The 21,606-nt window shown below is 44.7% G+C and overlaps 1 protein-coding gene across 25 annotated transcripts in view; it reads right to left on the bottom strand.

Moving 5' to 3' along the window:
* LMO7 (LIM domain 7) overlaps positions 1-21,606 on the bottom strand; it is a 480,465-nt gene that overhangs the window by 129,723 nt on the left and 329,136 nt on the right. For all 25 annotated transcript variants that reach the window (XM_085622039.1, XM_085622044.1, XM_085622040.1 and 22 more), the window contains 3 exons: positions 1,506-1,536; positions 548-661; positions 207-405 (listed from right to left, as the gene is read on the bottom strand). In XM_085622039.1, the coding sequence (XP_085478165.1) occupies positions 207-405; positions 548-661; positions 1,506-1,536 (344 nt within the window). The remainder of the gene's footprint in view (positions 1-206; positions 406-547; positions 662-1,505; positions 1,537-21,606) is intronic.

Genomic DNA, 21,606 nt, shown 5'->3' with positions numbered 1-21,606 from the left:
ATACATATATACCATTCCTCAAACCCTCTAAGTCACATATTTACTCTAACTCGAAACTGCTATAATGGATTCTGTGGCCTAATTAGAGAATAAAAAATATATTTTGATGTAATTACAGTATATGCCTTTGTTTTGCAAATGTACGAAACCAATGTGAGCACCCAGGCTGAACTTTATTTAAAAAAATTATAGTAGCATTTAAATACCTTCACTGCTGCCCTTCAGGGTTGTGTCAGACGAAAAGCTTGCCAACGATCTTGACCCAAAGGAGTCTAAACTGTCCCAGGAGTCGTCCCTGCGATGGATAGTCGAAGGGGACAGTCGCTCACCACGTTCACTGTACCAAATATCGCCACAGCCACTGTCGCGCCCACTTTTTTTGAGGCTGCCTGACTCTTCAAGAGCCTGGAGGAAGAAAGAAGGGTTGTTTTTGAGAATTCGACAAGGAGGTTAAGTAAGAACACGTTGTCTGCTTTGCAAACAGCACCTAAACAGTGATAGTCATAAAAAATTAAGAAACGCTAACATTTCCATAGTGTTTGCTCACCTTAGTCAGAGTTTGTCCCAATAATCCCTCGAAGGCTTTCAAGTCAAGGTAAGGACCATTATAATAGGGGTTACTTTGTGCTTTCCGACCAAGCCAATACAACGTAATCAAAACCTGGAATGAAACCCACAGAAAAGTTCATGAGTTAACTATCAGTCTGTGTTCTAGCTGCAAACCCTTTCATATACAACAGCTCTGGTTAGCTTTAGGGTTCCAGGAATGTGGATTTCGACGGTACCTGAAGCGATTTAGCAATTTAGAAATTCTGCCGTTTAAGACTGGGAGGAAGTGCGGCCTAGTTCTGTACTTGTATCAGAAAAACAGGAACATTATGGTTCTAAACCCCAAATAACATTCTACTGTTTAAATCTGAGCAACACATGATATATGCCTGGATACCAATTTGCCAACATGTGAAAAATTGGTAGTGTTTCGAAAACAAATAGTAAAAACTGCACGAAAATGCATGACCAAGTTATGGCTTCAAATCTTTAATCTGATGTTGCCTTCTTGGGAGGTTCACTCTGGGATCCTTCAAGTACAAATGACATTTACCCACATAACTGGGAACTCGCTGCTTGCAAGGGGAGGTTTAACACTACTGAAAAAGTAAACGAGATAACATCAGGGGTCAATGCCACAAGTCTATGTTTCACTTTTGTCTCAACCATTTCTGTGACCGTATGGAAAGTTTGAAGGCACTCTAATTCCCTCACTAGCCCAAGGGCTCTTTAATCCACATTAAATCATCCCTCTCGGCCGTGGTACTTATGTTATGATCACCTTTCTACCACATGAGTTATAAAAATGCCAGATTTTATGCTGTGAACAGTCTGGTATTAAAGGCCACAAAGTCAAGCCCCTGGTTTTCGTCTCTTCCCTAAAAAAAATCCAATTTAATTTCACATGTATCACCTGAACGAGAGAAATCGCGCTCAAAGCCAGGAATCGTACTTACATTCTTTAACCGCCTGTGTGTCTCTTCCTGCCTAAAAATAAACAAAAAATAATCATTTTAATATACTTTACAGCAGCGAAAAAACCAAACAAAAGAACAGAGATCACATCAAATGTATCTGCACGCACTGACAGTCGGACTTCCCTCGGAGCCATGGCGGCTGCGTGCCCGTTTGTAATACAAAGGTCGCCTGCTCTTCAAACCACAATCGCAATGATTTACTAACCTCTACACACACGAACAGAGCAGAAAAGCAAAGGAGCCCCACCTGCAGCCCGGAGCCCGCCATCTTCAGTTAAACTGGGCAGAGTGGGGGCACTCACGGCTGGCACACAGGGAGGGCTGTGGCACCCACAGCCATGGGCGGCTTTAGAGCATAGATTCCACCCCCGTGGAAGGCGCAAAGCACACTGGAGAAGCGCCGCTCCCCCCCTGCCGGTTAAAAGTCCCGGCCCGGCATCCATGCCTAATGCGAAATACCACACATGGCAGAGTAATCCCGCTCTGGACAGGGTGATGGACGGGGCACGGCCGCGCGCACCTGGGCAACATCACAGGAGTTTCAAGAGTCGCAAACGATGACTTTCATTACAAGCGCCCCAAACGCTCAGTGCTTGGTGGAACACTGTCTCGGCCTTTTCCGCGCGCGCCCAGACCGCGCAATTATTATACAAGCGTCTCGCTATCACGCGCATCAAGCACTTTTATAAACGAGGACGGAAATAATACGACATTCCGTGCTGAGAGGGTGCACCACTGAGGAGTGTGATGGAGACTCGTGAAAGTAAAGATAGAAGGAAAAAAAGGTGGCTGGCTGCTGAAGCTTAGGGATAACAGATGTTCAGACGTCCTAGCCACACCACATAACCACAAAAAGAGCCCTTTAAACTGCCTTAAACAGTTACAGAAGGGGGTCAAAGTAAGGCAATATTGAGTGCCCCCTTGCCACCACCGGCAATGACCCACCACCACACTGTTCACAGAAACATCAACAATGGCTCCACTGCCAGGGAAGGGGGCAACAAACGCACTTCAAACAGTGTTCCAGATACCACTTGACGTCCCTGCATCCAGCGAGTACGTTTATAAGATATGTTTATTATGCTAGTATTCATCGAAACCTCTAGGTGTCACTAATGCAACAGAACTTGATCGACTCCAAAATCCAAATAAGCGAAGGACATAACTAAATGTGTCGTCGGTATTTGACTTAATTAGCGGTAAAAGTTAACGGGGGCTTTTTTGTGTGTGTTACACAAAGCAATATTTATTGCAATATCGCTGGCAAAAAATATCTAATTTGTGCAGTGTGATGGTAACATCAAGCACTGTGCAATTTACTGCTGATCAATTTAAATATCATACACCCCTTCTACCACTGACCAACTTAAATACCACTGACATAAAACTTTTTATGTAGTACAGTCATAATTCTTCATACCTTCACTCAATTAATGGGAAAAACGTGCTCGACTGGTGGACCAATATATTCGCTTTAGTGTTGCCATTTTCACAGGTGGTCTCTAAGAGAATGTATGGCACTTTGCTCCTTTTTCCCTTCATTTTCAGACCCCCCATGCGCTACTTCCTTCCCTCCATCTCTCATGTTGCCCACCTTGTTTCTCTCCTTTTGCTCCATTTCTCCCTCCACAGTGCTTTAAATGGGAAAAAATAAGTGCAGGTACTCATTAAAATGAGCTAGAGGTGTAGTGAGGGGGGCGGGGCTAAGGGCAAGACATGAAGATACTTAACTTCTATATTAGTTGCAGCACATACCAAAACACATGAGAAATGTGTTTATATAAACAAAGCAGGTCAACTCATTACACAAAATGAAAGAGAAATGCGATAATATGTTAACATTTCATTTTTTTGCAATAGTTGCACCTTCTTAATGTCATACTGTTAATTGCTGTTTGGTACAATCCTATATATTTTTGAGCACGCGAGTAGGAAGAAACTGAAAATAACCCCAAGTCGCACCAAAGATCTTATGGCACCAAGTAAATGAAGCAACTCATCATGACCCTTGCCAGAAGATAGCTCTCGTCTCTTCCATCAATCTATCCATTCATCCTTTCATCCTACCAATTACCTGCTGATGTCCACCATTTAACTTTTATATTCTATCGTCTATTCAGTCATCAATCATTCAGTTTTTCATCATTTCATCTATCCACCCTTCATATCCAAACCTATCCATCAATCAATCCATCAATCTCCAAACCTATCCATTCATCCTTTCACTCATCCATCTCTCTATCCACCCTTTCGCTCATCCATCAATCCTTTCGCTTATCCATCCATCCATCAACCCTTTCACTCCTTTATTCCATCCACCCTTTCACTCATCCATCATCCACCCTTTCATCCATCCTCCCTACCTTTCATTCATCCATCCAATCTTTCACTTATCCACCCATTATCCACCCTTTTATCCAATCATCCACCCTCTTTTACCCATGCAAGCTTTCACTCATCTATTCATCCATCTATACATCCACCCTTGTTCACTGATCCATCCACTCACTCATCCACTCACCCACCCACCAACCCTTTTACGTTTTTTATTAATCTTTGTCGCCGAGCATACATGTACAAAGTGCCACATTTTCTTTAAAATACCTCCTGAGCGTGTCTTGATTCTCTCTCTCTCACAAAAACAGGCATACACACAAACATAGACACACGAAAGACTCAGGTATGCTAAAAGTCATCTTTTCTCTTCACCTACCTTGGCTTTTTTAATTGCCACCAGGGCCGGACTGGCTGTAGCCGGATTGCCACTGCCAGGGGACTGACATGATTCCTGTGCTTGCAGGAACGCACAGGATAGTGTGGATGTGATTGACAGCACAGGGCCTGAATGGACCCTGCCCTGTCAAACACAGAGTGATGGTGAGCATCCGGACATTATCCAAATGAGCCCTGCTGAATAGCTCAGCTGGGGCTCAGATCAGGGCTACAGAAGAGGTGCCTTGGCTGCCAGACACGTTCCACTCCTGCTCATTAGCATTCTCAGCCAATGAGCCAACCTTTTCATGAGTACCGGTACTTTCCAGGGCATTAGAGAAGTGCTGGTACTCAGGGTGATAAATCAAAGAAGTGCCGGTACTCAGTACAGGTGAGTATCGGCCCATTTAAAGCACTGCTCCTCCATTCTTCGCCAGGGGCCCATTATTATGGAAGGCTTCCTGCTGCTCCATGGTGGATTTCTCACGGGATACACCAGCGCTGCCTGTATAATGCACATCACTAAGGGTTCCTCTCCTTTTCCGCCCCTAGATGGATTCTGTCAGAGCATACAGCCTTGCTGGTTCTATAACCATTTCTTTGGGTTGCTGCTCTGCCAATCCTAGGCGGACTCCACAGCCTAAACTGTAGAGGTTAGAAGATTGCACATCCCATGTGTGGGACCATCCACTTCTCAGCAGTTTCCTCTGTTCCATGGTCAACGGGGTTCAAACTGTATGATACAGACATTGCAATGATGGTAACTACCTCATGCGTCCCTGTGAATATTCTGTACTTCTCACCAACATGCATGCTTATGGAGCAGCTACATGTTTCCTTCTGCCAAATACTATGCAAAGTCTCTGCCACAGAGGCATGACATCAAAACACTTCCCACATAGGTTACATTGCAACCACAAAGTTCCTCTCCAAGGACACAATAGCATCTAATGGTTGGGCATCCTATCCCTCATCCCTCGTAGCTTCAATGCACTCTAGGGCACAGAATTAAACTCTGTGAGAGAATAAATCTGGTACTCGCACACAATATCGAAAACGCTAATCATGACTGCCACATAACTGGCACAAAGACTTGCATCCACAAGAGACCCACAAAGGTGCATTTTACACAAACACAAATTAACTTTTTCGCCTCACTATCGATATGAGGCACTTTATGGATGCAAATACAATATAAGCACGAAATAGCTTATATTTATCCAGTGAAAGGTATAAAGACCTGAAGTACTGTGGTTTTCAGGCTAGAGCAACAGCAAAAAATATATCCTTCCACTCTCCAATTTATCAAGTTCTGATTGTCTTTGCTGAAGTACCAGGCACTACTGTGACACTGGTGTGAAAACTAATAAATTCTATATTTTACAGCACTAAATCCCTTCATTATTGCTGAAAATGTGGTAATATAGTTAAAAATGTTATCTTTGTTACACAAAATATCACTAAGTACTGCACTACATAGATGATTGTCTGCAAAACTAAGATTTTTTAAATTGTGTTTAAAAAGTGAAGGGATTGATCGCCACTTGCCGTGATGCATGTGTGTGATTTGTTCAGACATCCCTAACCAAATGAAAACAGATTAATAAAACACCAAGTTTTTCAATTAGCAATGTCAGTGAGCCCCCGGGTGTGCCAGGTTCCAGGGGTATGGGGGAATTAAAAGAGGGGCACATGGGCATGGGCTTAAGCGAAAATATCCCAGGGACCACCACCTCTCTGGGGCTTAAGTGATAATAAAAGGGGGTGCCTGAACCCCTTCCTGGGGTTCCCCAGGGACTGCCATCTTCCCAGGGCCACATGGCAAAAATATATTGGGGGGCCGTGCAGAACCCACCGGCCTCCCCCCCGCCCCCCCGGCGACCACCACCTTCCGGGGGCTACGTTAAATGTAATGTGGGGGAGCAACACAGACCAACTACCCCAGACCTCAAGGAGCACCACCTCCCTGGGGCCAAAGTAACACTAAAAAGTGGGAGAGAGCTGTCGAACAAGCAGTAAAACAGAGGCATTGTTTTCAGACACATGAAACTGCATGCTTAGCAGCTCCCTCTGTCCTAGAGCAATGCCGGCTCCCACAGGAGACAGAGTTGGCAGGGTCTGAAGGGAGCCTTGAGGCTCCCCCCGCAGACCTAATACAAACTGGGTGCCCTGGGGGCACATAAGACAAGTGGCAAGGCCTAACGGATGGGGACCCAGGACCGAAATCTCTCAGGGGGGTGGAGGGGGTTATGTGAGGGGGGCCGCACGGCCCCATTCCCCCATTTTTAAATGGCTGGGCTTGGGGAATGTGGTCCTCAGGGCCTAAATCAGTCCATGGAGGGGGGCAGCTCAGCTCCCCTCCCCAGAACACATTTTTAAAAAGGCCAGGCCCGTGGAGATGGGGTCCGCGGGACGATATCAGCCTGAGGAGGGGACTGCATAGCCCCCCCCCCCACCCTCCTCTATTACAAATGGGCAGGTCCTGGGAGATGGAGTCAGCACGGCTGAAACAAGCCTGGTGAGGGGGCTGCGTGGCTCCCATCCATAATTTTAAAAAAAATATTAAAATAAGGTCGGTCCAGGGGTAAGTCATTGGAGGCCCCGCCCCCTTTTGCCAACCACTCTGGAAAAGGGCCTCCTGGCGTACACCTTGTTAGAGGATTATGTCCCCTCAGCTGCTAAGGGTCCTTGGGGGCCAACAACCCTTCCTGTTCCCTCCAGTAAGTCCCACACAGTGAGCTTGCTTAGAGGTCATCCAAGGCTCCGACCCCTTGCTCCACCACCCTGCAAAGGCACCTCCTGGCTCACTACTGGTTGGAGGGTAAAGTCCCCCCAGATGCTGGGGTCCGGGGGGGTGGGGCAAGAACTCCTCCTATTACATCCAGTAAGTCCTACACAGCAGGATTGCAGAGAGTTCATCGGGGGCTCTGGCCCCTTTTCCCACCACCCTGCAAACATGCCTCCTGGTACACTACTTGTTGGGGGATGAAGTTCCTTTGGATGCTGAGGGTCTTGGGGAGGGGGGGGGGGGGGGGGGGGGGGGAGGAAGAAACCCTCCTGTTACCAGCAGTCAGTCCCACACAGCAGGACTGCGGAGAGCTTGTCGGAGGCCCTGTTCCCTTTTTCCACCACTCAGCAAACACACCTAGTAGTTAAAAAAAATCATAGAATAAATTTTAAAAAACCAAATATTACAAGGATGTCATAGTTGGGAAATAGAATTTAAAGAAACAAATTAACTTAAAAACCCAAAGGTTACAGGGACATTCTAGTTAGGCTCAGACTTCACGCGTATTAAACCATTGAAATTCTGCAGTTATAATTACCTGAGCTAACTATAACATACGCCCACGCAATATACTGCTTATGACCTCACATATTACATCACTCATGACATTCTCAGTGACATCACTGATGACATCTCAAATGGCATCACTGATGACATCTCAAATGGCATCACTGGTGACATCCACAGAACCACTCATATCCCATACAACCTCTCCTACACCCCCTCACTCACCCACACAACCATTCACAGACCCATACAAGTACTCACACAACCACCCACTCATCCATAGAGCCATCTCAGACACCCACTCACTCACACAACCACTCACTCACACATACGCCTCTCAACACAGCCACTCACTCACCCACAAGTACTCAAACACCCACTCAACCACTTGCATACCCATTCACACATCCATGCAAGCACTCCCATATCAGCTCATTCACACAGACACTCACTCCAATAGAATCACTCACACACCAACTCACATAACCAAGCACTCACTCAACCAAGCACTCTCACCTGTACATCCACTTAAACACCCAGTCACTCACCCATACAGCCACTAACACACCCACTCACTCACACAGCTACTCACATACCTTCTTAAATACCCTTACAGCCACTCACACACCTACAAAACTCACACACCCATAAAACCAATGACAACCACTTACACGCCTACAGATCTAGTCAGAATCCACTCACTTGCCCCTCCAGTCACTCATGCATGCACTCGCACATTGATGAAGATAATCACACACCCACACAGATCACGCATGTTAGAGATAGTATCACTCATTAGTAGTACAACTGGTATATTAGTCTAACTTTTGTGGTAGGTTAGTATATATGTTTAACATCCATAACGCTTAAAAAACCACTCGTACTCACTTGATGATGTCATCAGTGATGTAATAGGAGATGTCATCAGTGAGGTCACTGACTGTCATGAGCGATGTAATATGTGAGGTCATAAGCAGTGCATTGCAGTGGTGTAAGTTATAGGTAGCTCAGGTAACTAATTGCTGAACTTCAATGGTTTAGTATGAATGAAATCTGAGCATAACTATAATTTATGTGTAACCATTTGTCAGTGAATTTCTATGGTTTAAAAAAAATTATATTTCCTAACTATTACGTCCCTGTAACTGTTTGATTTATAAGAGAAAATGTATATAACATTGTGCCTTGAGTGATTATATGGGTGCCACATTTTTGAAAAAGTGACATGCCATGTGTTGAAAACGTATCTACTCCAAAAACTGTTCTATATAATTTTATCACTCACAAGTAGACCAACACACTCGCAGAAAAAAAGGTAAAAATAGTTACATATATTTTTATCTGTGGAGTCCTTTAAGAAGGACCACACCTCTTCTCACTTGTCGAAGCATGCTTTTCTTTCACGGCATATTTACTCGGCGATTACGTAATGTTCGTGAAGGCTCACAGATGAAAATCAACAAGAGTACTCAGCGCTACAAAGAGAACATTTGACTGAGGAATTATGGGCTTGACTTTAGGACCAGAAAGTGTCTTAGATGCATTAACTGTCAACAGCAGGAAACTACCAATGACCTACAGGGTTGCAGAACTGACACCGAAAAAAATGCTAGGGAGGGGTACAATGAGGCATGACTTGGGGACATTCTACGGGTAAGATGTGAGAATGCCCGTTGCTGCTATTGGTCACAGATTCTTGTGCATGACGTGGCAAGCACTGTCACGCCTTAGAAGAACTGGTGTATGTCTGCATGTTGCAATCTTGGATTGTTTTTTGTAAGTTTCATTTAATACATCACCTCTTTCGCAAGACATTGAAAGCGTTTATCAAATTATAGTTCACATTCCTTACAATACACTCACTCAAACGGATGTAATTTGCATGCCAACCTCAGAAGTGACCAATATCCTTTCCTCACGTTCAGTTGGATTGAGACACCAGAAGAACTCTTCATATAAGTGAAAGCTAGTTCTAATCATATGTACACAAACATAACGTCTACAAAACGGGCACTGGACAGTTTGAGCCCTTTTGTGTCTTGAAAATGGGCGCCAAAAAGGGACCGACCCATTTATCCAAACCACCAAGAGAAGCAACATTGTTACCTCTCTGGGGTTTGCGGTTTTTCCCGAAAGAGTATACTTTAGTAACACTGGCAAAACAAAGCCAGGGAGGAAGGCTGGCCAGCTACCAGAAAACTTAAAATCAAAAGTGTACCCCATAATAAAAAAATACTTTGTAATGAAACAGAAGGCTGGGGAAACTAAGGGGTCGCAAAAAAAGCAGCCCGCGCACACAGAAGGATGGCTTCGAGCGTGTCAATTTGCCACCACTTGAAATATTTCGCTCATTCTAGACTTTTCTTTCGCTCTTCGTGTTTGCCAGGACCTCGCGCCCTGGGCGCGCGCACGGAGGCCGTCAAGTGCTGGGCCCTAGACAGCAACTCCAGGAATCTAAGCGGTAAATGATTTGCTGTGGCTCGGGGTTAAGTTCACTATCTTAATCGCCGCAAACAAATTCCGCAGCAGTTGAACTCGGTAACCAGGCTGTTCCTTGGCTTGTTAAGGACACACAATTACGCAACTCGACCCTGCAGCCGTTGGGCACTTGAGTCAGTGTTATTAAAACAAAAGCCCCGCGCCGGGAGGGTGGAATGCGTGCTTTGGCAGCCGGCTCCGAGTCAAGCCAATAGCACGCGCTTTTGTCCAGCACGGTTTGCTGATGAAGGCACGGTATTCGGCCAGCTTTCAGCACCGCATGTCCCAAATTCCACTAAACAAGCGCCGAGCAAGCAAACAGATCGCCTGCCATCAAGTAAACACCCCATTAAATCATACGCAACAAAAACACGCCACCTAAGGAAATATTGACAGTATTGATGTAGCCCACTAGATGCCCTAAAAATACACTAGTCTGTATGTTCCTTACATTTGTAAACGTTTATCATTGTAAACACATAGTAGCACAAAACCACAGGAGAAGGTTGGCTGCGTGTTTCACGGAGCAGTGTACCTTGAACCCTACAAACACGGAAGTATAACATTTCTGCCCCACTTGTCCTGTGCAATATGCGTTGTACCAGTTTAGGTTTGCTTTTTTGCCTACAAGTTGGCGCCACCGCTGCAATCTCTCTGCAGAAGAGTCCTGTTTAGGTTTGGCTGCAGTGAGTCCGGCAGAGGGAGCCTCGTGTTCGCTACTTCACGGACTGAGCTCCTCTGACTAACGCATTGCAATGTGTCTGTAGCCTGGAAGTCACGCCCACGAAAATGATGGCAAAATGGAGAAGCCAAGCACAGCCCGTGGCGTTAATTATATTATACGTCATTGCAGTATCCAGTGGTGTTGATATTACATACAAGAAAACAGGTACCTATGGTGTGCATTTACATCACAGCATGGGGACTGATAATATTGTGTACCGATAGCAATATAGCACGCACAGCAATTTACAAAGGCACTGATCGGTATAATGGCTGGCACCTGCTTATGGTGCTCCCGCTAGTTTTTTTGTTTTGTACTTCTGGATTTTTGAATATCAGCTATGGACTGAGGCTTGTGTGCATGGCGGCAAACCATTGTGCGCTGTGAAAAAATTGTGGCCTTTCCTCTCAGTTCAGCCCCTCTCCTGTGGGAATAGCATGCCTATGTGTCACGGAGACATAAAAAGTGACCGGCTGAATGCTTGAATTAATCTCATTCCTTGGTATTTACTCAGGGACACATTCCAGGCAATCTATTTAGTCTGCTCATCGCTCCACTAGGGAGATAGACCAACCATATGCAAACCAGCAAAGGCTCTGCTCAGCTAACAGCAGGGCAGCCAGAATTGCTCGTCCAAATCCCGATAAACAGGACCATAACCAACGTAAGAATGGTTAAGGCTCTGTTGAGCCTCATCAGTGACTTGCTTAGGCCCAGTGAGCCTCATAATTCACTTTGCAATTGGGGTGTATCGCAGTGAAAACACAAATGGAAGGATGAAATGCTGATAATCAAGGGTGTAAAATATTGATAACCACATTCAAAGTCAACTCAATCACTCCTGGACCACTTCAGACCTGTTGCATAGTCGTAAATCGAACGTGACAATTTGTGCCTACATTGCTGATGACAACTGCTGTGAACTGCAGTTCAAGAGGTTCAATCTTCCATCAACACTGGTATCGAACGATATAATCTGCCTTACAGTGAAGGCACATTATGTGGCTGATGTATGGTTTGAGCATTAGTAAAACAACATTTTTGTACATCACCATCATAGGTATGTTTCAATTATAAGTTAAAAGAAACAGGATGTCGGGAAGCAATTCCCTCACCCAGTCTGGACCAGCAGACTCCCTCAATTGATGCAAATGGCCTTAATTGACCATTTACCTCAGGACAGTCTTTCAAAGAATTACACACAACGGCCACTGGCTTGGGCCGCCTAACTATTATGTGGTAGAGAACAGTCCTTTCACCATAAAGGCATTTAATTCAGGATGCAATCCAGACTTTCTTACTGGCCATGAGATGGCCAGGAGAAATGATACAAGAAGATACATGAATGATTCTTAAGTAGACTGGAGTCAAATGGTTGCACTGGGTGTTCATGAGAGCTTTTTCTCTGCGGAGAAAGTATGTGACTGCAAGTGGTTCAATTAGGTTTTAGCTGCAACTGGGCACTTTCCCAGAGCACAAATGACAGCATAAGGTAGGAAGAGAGACCACTGTGGTGATTATCCGAAGGATATTCATCAATGGTAATCTATATCTTCCTCACAGGACTCATGCTTGACGTACTAGTTGCTAGAAACAAACAGAAAGACATTCCCATCTACCATGCAACGATGAATCCAGGTTACCTGATGGAAGCAAAATTGAACATTTATTTCTACCACCAGCTGGACACGCTCTTAACCAGGACTTAATTCATCAACTGGGAGTCTCTTCCCTCTTCTACAGGCCCTTGTGTATCTTAATCTGTTGAGGCACAGTTGTTTGCTTCCTGGGAAGCATCCTGACTAACAGGCTGAAATGTTGTTGATGAGATGACCCTAAACCTTGGAACATTGCTGCACCAATTACAGAAATATAAGTGAACGTTTGTGCTATGAAGACGACATCGGACCCTACATCACTTTTTGTTTTTTTTATATGTGTTTATTTTCAAAGTGTCAATGACAAGGCGACATTCAATAAAGGCATTGCATCAACAAAGGTTGACTATGGAGGATAAAAGTGCCAAACAAGGAAGTACTACAAACACTTTCGTTCCCTGCCCTGTGTTGAATGGTGTTCGCCGTTGTTAGCAGTCCCCCATGCAACTGTTGATCTGCAAAACTCTTAATGTAACAGAAACACCACCCCCCCAATTCCATCATCATCCACCCCCTCAAGCTTCCGATCATATACAGAAATGGCGCATTGGGATAAGTGCTCAGTAAAAGACAACTTGTTGTACCACAAAGTGAAGCAATTGCAAATAACCATGGCCAGTCAAGGAACAGAGTTCTGGATTATGTGAGTCTCTCACTCCTAACTCTCAATAATCTCCAAGATGTCAGTCTCATCCGGGGGTTGTAACCGCATTTGCGTCATAGCACCCCAGGCCAACAAGGCATAAGCATGGCATTTGCGTTTTTTTTTCATGTGGGCCTCTTTGGCACCAGCCCATTCAATACGGACCCGTTTACAACCCACTATTTTTGGGAGTCGTGGGCCAATGGATCGTTATCCTCCGCTTTGCCACAATGAGCCCCAGCTGTGCATACGTCCTACTCAGTTTTTTTTTTTTTGCGTTATCAGGGAGGAGTCTTAGGCAACTAAAAATCCTTCTGGGGACATCCTAGCCAGTAACATATGGACCCTGCATCACTTGTGAAGAGACCACTACAATGAATTTCCAGAGGATTCAAGTCACTTAGACAAGTTCAGAATAAACCAGCATTTTACTCTGAGGCAACATCATATGCAAGACATTATAATTAAGGGTGGGCGTAGTTCGCGAAGTAGCACTTCGCGAAGCTACGCAAAGTGAAGTTCGCACTACGCGAGCTACGGGTAGCACTTCGCGAACTGCGTAGTAACATGTTCGCACTGTGCAAGATGTTGTTTTCAATGATTGCACATTGCGGACAAGCAACCGGCACTGTGCAATCATTGAAAATGGCATCTTGCACAGTGCGAGCTGTAGTTTTCTGCTGCTCGAGTAGATTTTTACTCGAGCGGCAGCTTTCTCAACGCGAACTGGTAGTTTCTCATCGCGAGCGGTCGCGAGCATATGCGACCCCTCGCAATGAGAAACCTGACCTCCTCGCGTTGGGAATCTCGCTGGGAGGTTTATTTTCCATGCTCGCGATCGCCAACTTGATGTTGCTGATCGCGAAAAAGGAAAAAGTCTCGCCGGGATGTCATTTTGCTTGCTCGCGGTCGCCAACTTGACGTTGAGGACCGCGAGCAAGCAAAAAATGACCGCAACACTACGCTACGCGTGTTCGCACTGTGCTACGTGCAGTTCGCGTAGTGCGAAGAAGCGCGAACTTCGCAAACTACGCGAGCGTAGCGTAGTGCTTCGCCCAGGCTTAATTATAATCCTAAAATCAAAACTGTGGTGCATGTAGAGGTCAGCGAACCAATAAATTAACAGGGAGAGCAGGGCCGAGCCAAGGGTCGGCTCTCGGAGCCCATACACAAGCCAAGCCTTGAAAATATTTGGCATGTAAATCATGCAACAAACATGTTAGAACATAAGGTGGCTTCAAAATTAAAGAATACGTTTTTTTCTTTAACATGCAGAAGTGTTTCACCTTCGTACATTAGTTTATAGCACTAAGTTAAAGTTTTTCAATATGAACTGAGAAATATTCCCCCCTCCATCCTAATGACAATGCTATCAGAAAACTAAGAGGGAAGTCAATTGTTGTGTACTCTATATGTGGACTAGATTCTTATTATAGATGGGGCAACTGTAAAGGCTGAAACACGAGGTTTTTGTACAGTGCACATTATGAACTCAAGTTTTATTTGAAGATGCTCTCATACATGATCATGAATTTAAAAAAAAGTGGTCAGTGAAATTAAATATTTGCCCTAGAAGCACACACTTTGGTCAAGAACAGATGCCGGGATTCATCCTAGATTTTACAGTTTCGCACTGTGAAATCCAGCAACTAGATGGATATCTCTTTCTGACATCGAAGGTTCATACTTTGTCCTCAATTCTTGCAGGATGAGAATAGAGGTTGGGTAGCAGGCCGAGTACACTTTTTTATTTTTGGTAGTGTTACGTAGCGCAAGTCTTGCTCAAGGAGAATAATAGCACTTTACCACCATACACTTTTTTTTCCGGTGCAGGGAGCTTTTCTGGTATTCACTGGATGCTGAGCCAAGACCAGGATTCAAACCTGCAACCCGATGCTACATGGACAGCAGCTATAGCCACTAGCCTGCATTCCCTCTGTGAAAGTTCGGCTTGATTTGGGCTCAAGGTTTCAAGAGTTCCTCCAGCTGAGCCAGAGCCAGGCATCCGGCTCAAGCTTTCAGTGGCTCGCCCACCACTAGGTGGAAATGATGCTGAACAAAGGAGTAACGAGACTTACGTATTTCCACACTATAAAGATATCGTAAAGAGGAGCAAAATGTATTTCAAAAGCAAATGCACTAATACAACATAAAAACTCCTTGAAATAGTTATACATTTCTTTACAATACTGTTTTTACATCAAGGATCACATTTAGGCAGCCTAACAATGAGAATAGTTCACAGGCAAAACTGTGATGCTGCTCCTTCCTAAATGTCATTTATCTGAAATGAGACCAACATGATGGAAATTTCTCCAATACACTTTCAAAAAGGCATATTAGAGGGTGTAATAATCTAGTCTCCTATGTGCCATCTGTTAATTGATAACATACAAGCCATAAATTCAGCTGAATGTTATAACAGGACATATAAAAACAAGTTAAAAGCTCCCAATTTGATATGTGGAATTCTACAGGCTGTCCTTTAGAATATCTCATGTGTGTGGTTATGCACAACGTATTAAATATAACCTGCACCACATTGTCCAGTCTCTAACTCAGCATTTAGAACATCATAGGATATAGTAGATCCAGGCCAGCCAAATATGCGCCAGATTTTTAGGATATCCTCAGAAGATATATTAAACATCAAATAATGTTTCAATGTCACTTTTTATCATGCTATTTTAGATATCAATCCAATTGGCAAATACAATAAACATCCACATTTTGTACAATCCTGATCTAAGAATAAGATGTATTTAATATTCAATAAACCTAATCAAAGTAATTTCTATAGTCTGTAGTTATCCTGACAATCTGGCATGGATTCAGCCCAGCTGGACCTACAGTTTTACACCCCTAAAAAAGCAGCAAAGTACTCGGTTTCTTTAGGACTTAATACGTCTGAGTTTAACCATACATTTGCATGTGTTTTGTGAAGAACCTAATAATGCAAATCACTTGAAGAAAGCATTAATAATTTATCTATGGCCTGCAGCTTTTTTGAAGATATTCACCCTGATGGGGGCCAAAGAAGCTGCGTAAAACTGAGTTACTAACTTCCCGAAGAAACCTGCAGAGACCATCACTATAGCATCAATGTCTCAGGTCAATGTTCCTCAACTTCCCCAGAGTATTCCGACCCATCATCAAATAAGGAATTCAAATGCTGGATAGTCAAATTCCACATGTTCTGTCTTTAGGTCATTAGATTATGCCTCATGTGAATGTTTAGCACTATTCTGAAAACAGTATGCTACATTAACGGAGGTGGTGAACCTACCTACAGAGAAGCACAACCGATTATGATGACCTGGTTAAAATAATGTGTAACTTGTTCTAAAAACGGAATCTTCATTTGTAACCCTTGCTCTCCCCGTCAACAATGACATGTTTCTAATAGACACCTACACATTCACTCCATCGTACAACACTAAGAGTTCTGAAAATACACTGCTTATTTCTAGGTCATCTTTGGAGCCTCGTTGTGCATCGTGTCACAGCAAAAAAGCCCGTCCAGCTGAAAAACTGGAAAAGGGAGTGTGTATGGATATAAATGGTCAACAGAACAGCCGATCATGAAATTTCCATGTAATTACATTATACGTCAAATTCTGTGCCTTTTCGCACCAGGGCCCCTATTACTGTACAGGCGCACGGGTCTTGCTTTGTGCCAGGCACACATTTCAAAAGGTGCACCTAGTGCAGCCTGGGACGCAGCGCCCTAGTCCCAGGGCTGTGCCGCCCACCTGGCTGCTGTGGACCCACGGCTGTGGTGAGAGCAGTGCACTCACAGAGGTGGAGCGGCTGCTCACAAGCAGCTCTGTGCTCCACAGGGCAGTGGCAGCCTCCTGCGCCTAAAGACAGGACAGAGATCGCCCTGCAGGCGGATGCAGTAAGTACAGGGGGATATCATTGAGGGCAGATGGGACCCCCATTCCCTCTCCAAAGGGCTGCCTCAGGTGGGGCACTAAAATATGTTACCTTTTTGTGGCACACGGTTAGTGCTCCTCCTAAGTGCCTGTTTGCCTCTGGCGTGGGCTCAGAGGCAAAGTGATTCCACACAAAAGAGGGAACACCCTTTCGAGATAGCGCTACCACACGCGTAGTGCATCGCTATCAGTAGTATAGAAATGGGTGCTTTAATGTAATGGCCTCTTCTCTAATACCACAGTGCCCTGGGGACAGGCAAAGCAGGCACATACTCTTGTTGCGCCCCCAGGGTACTATGCATAATAGGGACCCCAGATTTCCTTTTGAGAATCCAACTACAAGACACAGCACTGTTGCATCAAACTATTCTGTTTCATCACAGGACAAAGTTACTCACTTTACCATAAATATCACCAACAATTGTCCATTCCAATGTAGACATCATGCACAATATACAAGATTTGCTATGTAGCTCCCCCGCTGGTATTATTTTCATAGAAACAAGTATGGTTGATATATAGAATGTATATTATCGATTTCTCAAGACAGTCTTCTTCCACTGCAGAGGACTAATACAAAAGAACCAAGTTTCTCTAAAAGGTGAACGGAAGGCTTGCCTCTGTGGGATGGGCATCGGCCCGAGTTAAGGCAGTACAAGGGCGTTTGCCTTGTAATTCTTCCAAAGAAGAACCAAACAATCCTGTCTACTCGCATACCTTTCACGCTATAAATCATAATCTGCTTGAACAAGGTGTGCCTCAAGGGAATACTCGACACTTGCAGAATTCCACAGCCGAGAAAGCTGCAACGGTGCCAGCCCCAAGTAGTTCATGTTGGGGCTGGACACAGAGCTCTCGGAAGACTGAAGCGGATGGCCGGTGGTGGCACTTGAGCTATATTAAGCATGGAGTACGCAGAGTATTATCTACAACAAGTTGATGTTTTGCTTTAGACCGGGAAGGAGATTTAATGGTTTCTTCACTCCAAACTAAGTAGTTATGTGTTTAGTCACAGCCTCTAGTGTTTCTGCAGAGTGCTTGGGTAAGGTGTACAAAAGAAGGGGGACAAATAGGTCGAAACCAATAACACTTCAGGAGATACAGTCATTCAGTTGACTGTGGGGTGGAGTATATTCAGAGCCTGCCTCCTTGTGAGTGGACTGACAAATGACAAAGCCTTGGGAAGGTGAACTACTAAGTCATGACATTGCTCTTGGATTGTAATGCCGCAGGCGATCTCGGGCATCTGACCAGCAAGGAAGCAAAATCTCATTTCAATATCATTCCAGCAAACAGCTACATAGCAACTCTGGTATACTGGCAGAAGGCCAATCAAAGGCCTTAAAAGAAGTTAGTTTTCATGGACGACCTCCTGAATTTGATTGTCATTTCACGTATCTGTTAAGGAAGCACAGTACCCCACACATAAGAGTACTGTGCCTTGAAATATCTTCTGCCAAATTTCTTGCATCTTCTCTGCCGTATGGCGAGTAGGTTACAATTAGCTGGTATCAGCATTCTAGGTGATTGCTATGAAGATGCAGATAGCAAGATAAATGACCGAGTAAAGCCTGGTGGATGAGGAAAAGGATTCTGAATTGTGATCCTATCGTCAACACAAATAGTAGTCTAACTGCATTGTTCTCTCAGTTTTGAGAGTGATCCTTTTGAGGTGAGACCAATAATCATGCCTTTACAATAATCCATTGCAACAAACAAATGATGGACGGAATGCTGACAATGCAGACATTCTCCCCCAGTCAAGAGATCTGGGTTAAATCCATCGTTCTTTTGCCCACTACGCCACCCCAGTTTAGACATGGCCATATGCAAATCAGTCTTGACCCTGTGCCTCATGGGAACAGTCCAGCCCGAACTGCCAAGCCATGTCTTCCCTGGACTGGAAACAAGCATCCTAGGACCGGTTTCGGGGTTTCACCCCTCTTCAGCCAGGATAGCTTGATTCCAGTGGCATGGAGAGCACGGGACTCACGTCTGAGCATACCCGTCCCACTCGGGGTGACAAATGCAAAAACAACAATTGATGGACAGAATGCAGAACAATGTCATACATTCACCCCAGTACAGAGATCTGGGCCTAAATCCATCGTTTTTTTGCTCACCATGCCATTCCAGTTTGAACCCAGCCATATGCAAATCAGTCTTGACCCTGTGCCTCATGGGAACAGTCCAGCCCGAACTGCCAAGCCATGTCTTCCCTGGACCGGAATCAAGCATCCTAGGACCGGTTTCTGGCTATCAGCCGTCATCAGCCAGGATAGCTTGACTCCAGTGGCGTAGTGAGCACGGGTCCCACGTCTGGGAATACCCATCCCACTTAGGGTGAAAAGCATTGCAACAAACAAATGATGGACGGAATGCTGACAATGCAGACATTCTCCCCCAGTCAAGAGATCGGGACGGGTATGCTCAGACGTGAGTCCCGTTCTCTCCATGCCACTGGAATCAAGCTATCCTGGCTGAAGAGGGGTGAAACCCCGAAACCGGTCCTAGGATGCTTGTTTCCAGTCCAGGGAGGACCTGGCTTGGCAGTTCGGGCTGGACTGTTCCCATGAGGCACAGGGTCAAGACTGATTTGCATATGGCTGGGTTCAAACTGGAATGGCATGGTGAGCAAAAAAACGATGAATTTAGGCCCAGGTCTCTGTACTGGGGTGAATGTATGACATTGTTCTGCATTCTGTCCATCAATTGTTGTTTTTGCAATTGTCACCCCGAGTGGGACGGGTATGCTCAGACGTGAGTCCCGTGCTCTCCACGCCACTGGAATCAAGCTATCCTGGCTGAAGAGGGGTGAAACCCCGAAACCGGTCCTAGGATGCTTGTTTCCAGTCCAGGGAGGACCTGGCTTGGCAGTTCGGGCTGGACTGTTCCCATGAGGCACAGGGTCAAGACTGATTTGCATATGGCTGGGTTCAAACTGGAATGGCATGGTGAGCAAAAAAACTATGGATTTAGGCCCAGATCTCTGTACTGGGGTGAATGTATGAAATTGTTCTGCATTCTGTCCATCAATTGTTGTTTTTGCATTTGCAATAATCCAGGCAGAACATTGTCACTACCAGGGCCAGTGGGATTTCAGTATGCACACTCTGCCCAAGTAAAAATACAGCAAAGAGGAGAGGCGGGCTTTATGACATCTTCATACATGTGATGTAAACACTCACAAACTTATATTTGTTAAACAGTAATAAACAAAGTATGATCTAGCTGCAGGATCCCATCTGGCCGACCATGTAATGGAGGGTGTGGATTTGGAGATGAATTCTGCATGCCCTATGCACAGTCACCGGGAAGGGTTTCCCACCTGCAGAGGTTCTCAGCAAGAAAGCAGGCAAAGTTAGAGGATTAACAGACAGAACGCTGATTGAAGAGGAGATACACTTAGTCCACAGGGATATGGTTGCACCAGGGTGAGCTGAGGCGAAAGTAGAACCGAGAAGTGTAGGCTTTTCCCTCTTCTGAGGTTGTGCCCTAGGTCCAGTGTGACTAAAATAAACAAGGGTCCTCCAAGCCTGTGGTTAACACCTTAAAAGGAGGCTTCTTCGAAGTTGCCTTGGCTTACAAGGAGAAAATATACATGCTGCACGTCATGCTATTTTAACTACACTGCAGCAAAAGGACTGCTTGTTGCAAAGCAGAGACCACATAGAATCAACTTTGCACTCTGCCGGACATCTACTGCCTCTATGGCAACAGGTCAGCCTCACTGGGATTTGTTTTCCTTTACTCCATCTTCTGTCCCTCGTCCCCTAATTGTACTCAACCACCAAATCAAATTATGAATTTTAAGGACGATTTACCTCAATGTGGAAGATGACTGGTTACTTAAGTGAAGGTTATTACATAAGATGAATGTCATCGGTCCCGCCACGTAGTATATAAAGACGCCCAAAGCCTCTCCGAAACGAGAAATGCAGCAGTATTGAAAATAAGAGACTACTCTTCATAAAAAGTGTCAGTGTCAGTGGAAAGCAATCCAAACATGTATTTCACTCTTTTAACAAGCGTGGCAAGGTGCCGCTGTAAAAGACTGGCTCAAAGGTCACCATAGCTGGTGGTGTGCATGCCGGTAAGAAAGTAACTTCACTACTCACTCTCTACATTTACAAGATAGTAAAACGTGTGACTGGCAGGTGTTTACGATAGTTAATTTGGTAACATCTGCTTTCGGGCACTGCTTGGGGTTGCAGGTTCTGGCTAAAGTGAAACATTCAAATTTGGGTTGGAATGTTTCATTGGAGATCCCCCACTTTGTATTTTCCAATTCAAGATAATAACGTAAAAATCATGAACTAAAACACAGCGAAGTTACTCACAACTGCCAGTCAAAGACCTAGAAGATGACAATCAACTACGAACAGAGACAGACAAGGTAGAGCTCCAATTGTTGACCTCCTGTCTGACAAACTGTGGTTGAAAGACTAACACCCGTCCATTTTTATAATTTATTTATTTGGCTATTTATGCACCACAGATCTAGCTACAAGAGAAGTAAATGGCTTTACACACAACATAACAGGCACAAAGAACATAATGGGTAAATCATAATGGTTTTGCTTATGCGTAAAACAGAATAAACACAACAATTGTACAAGGGGTTTGATAAAGAGC

This window comes from Triturus cristatus, chromosome 8 (assembly GCF_964204655.1).
Source record: "Triturus cristatus chromosome 8, aTriCri1.1, whole genome shotgun sequence".
NCBI classification, from domain to species: Eukaryota; Metazoa; Chordata; class Amphibia; order Caudata; family Salamandridae; genus Triturus; species Triturus cristatus.
Note: the sequence above shows the minus strand (reverse complement) of the source record. Positions and strands in the feature narration are given on the sequence as shown.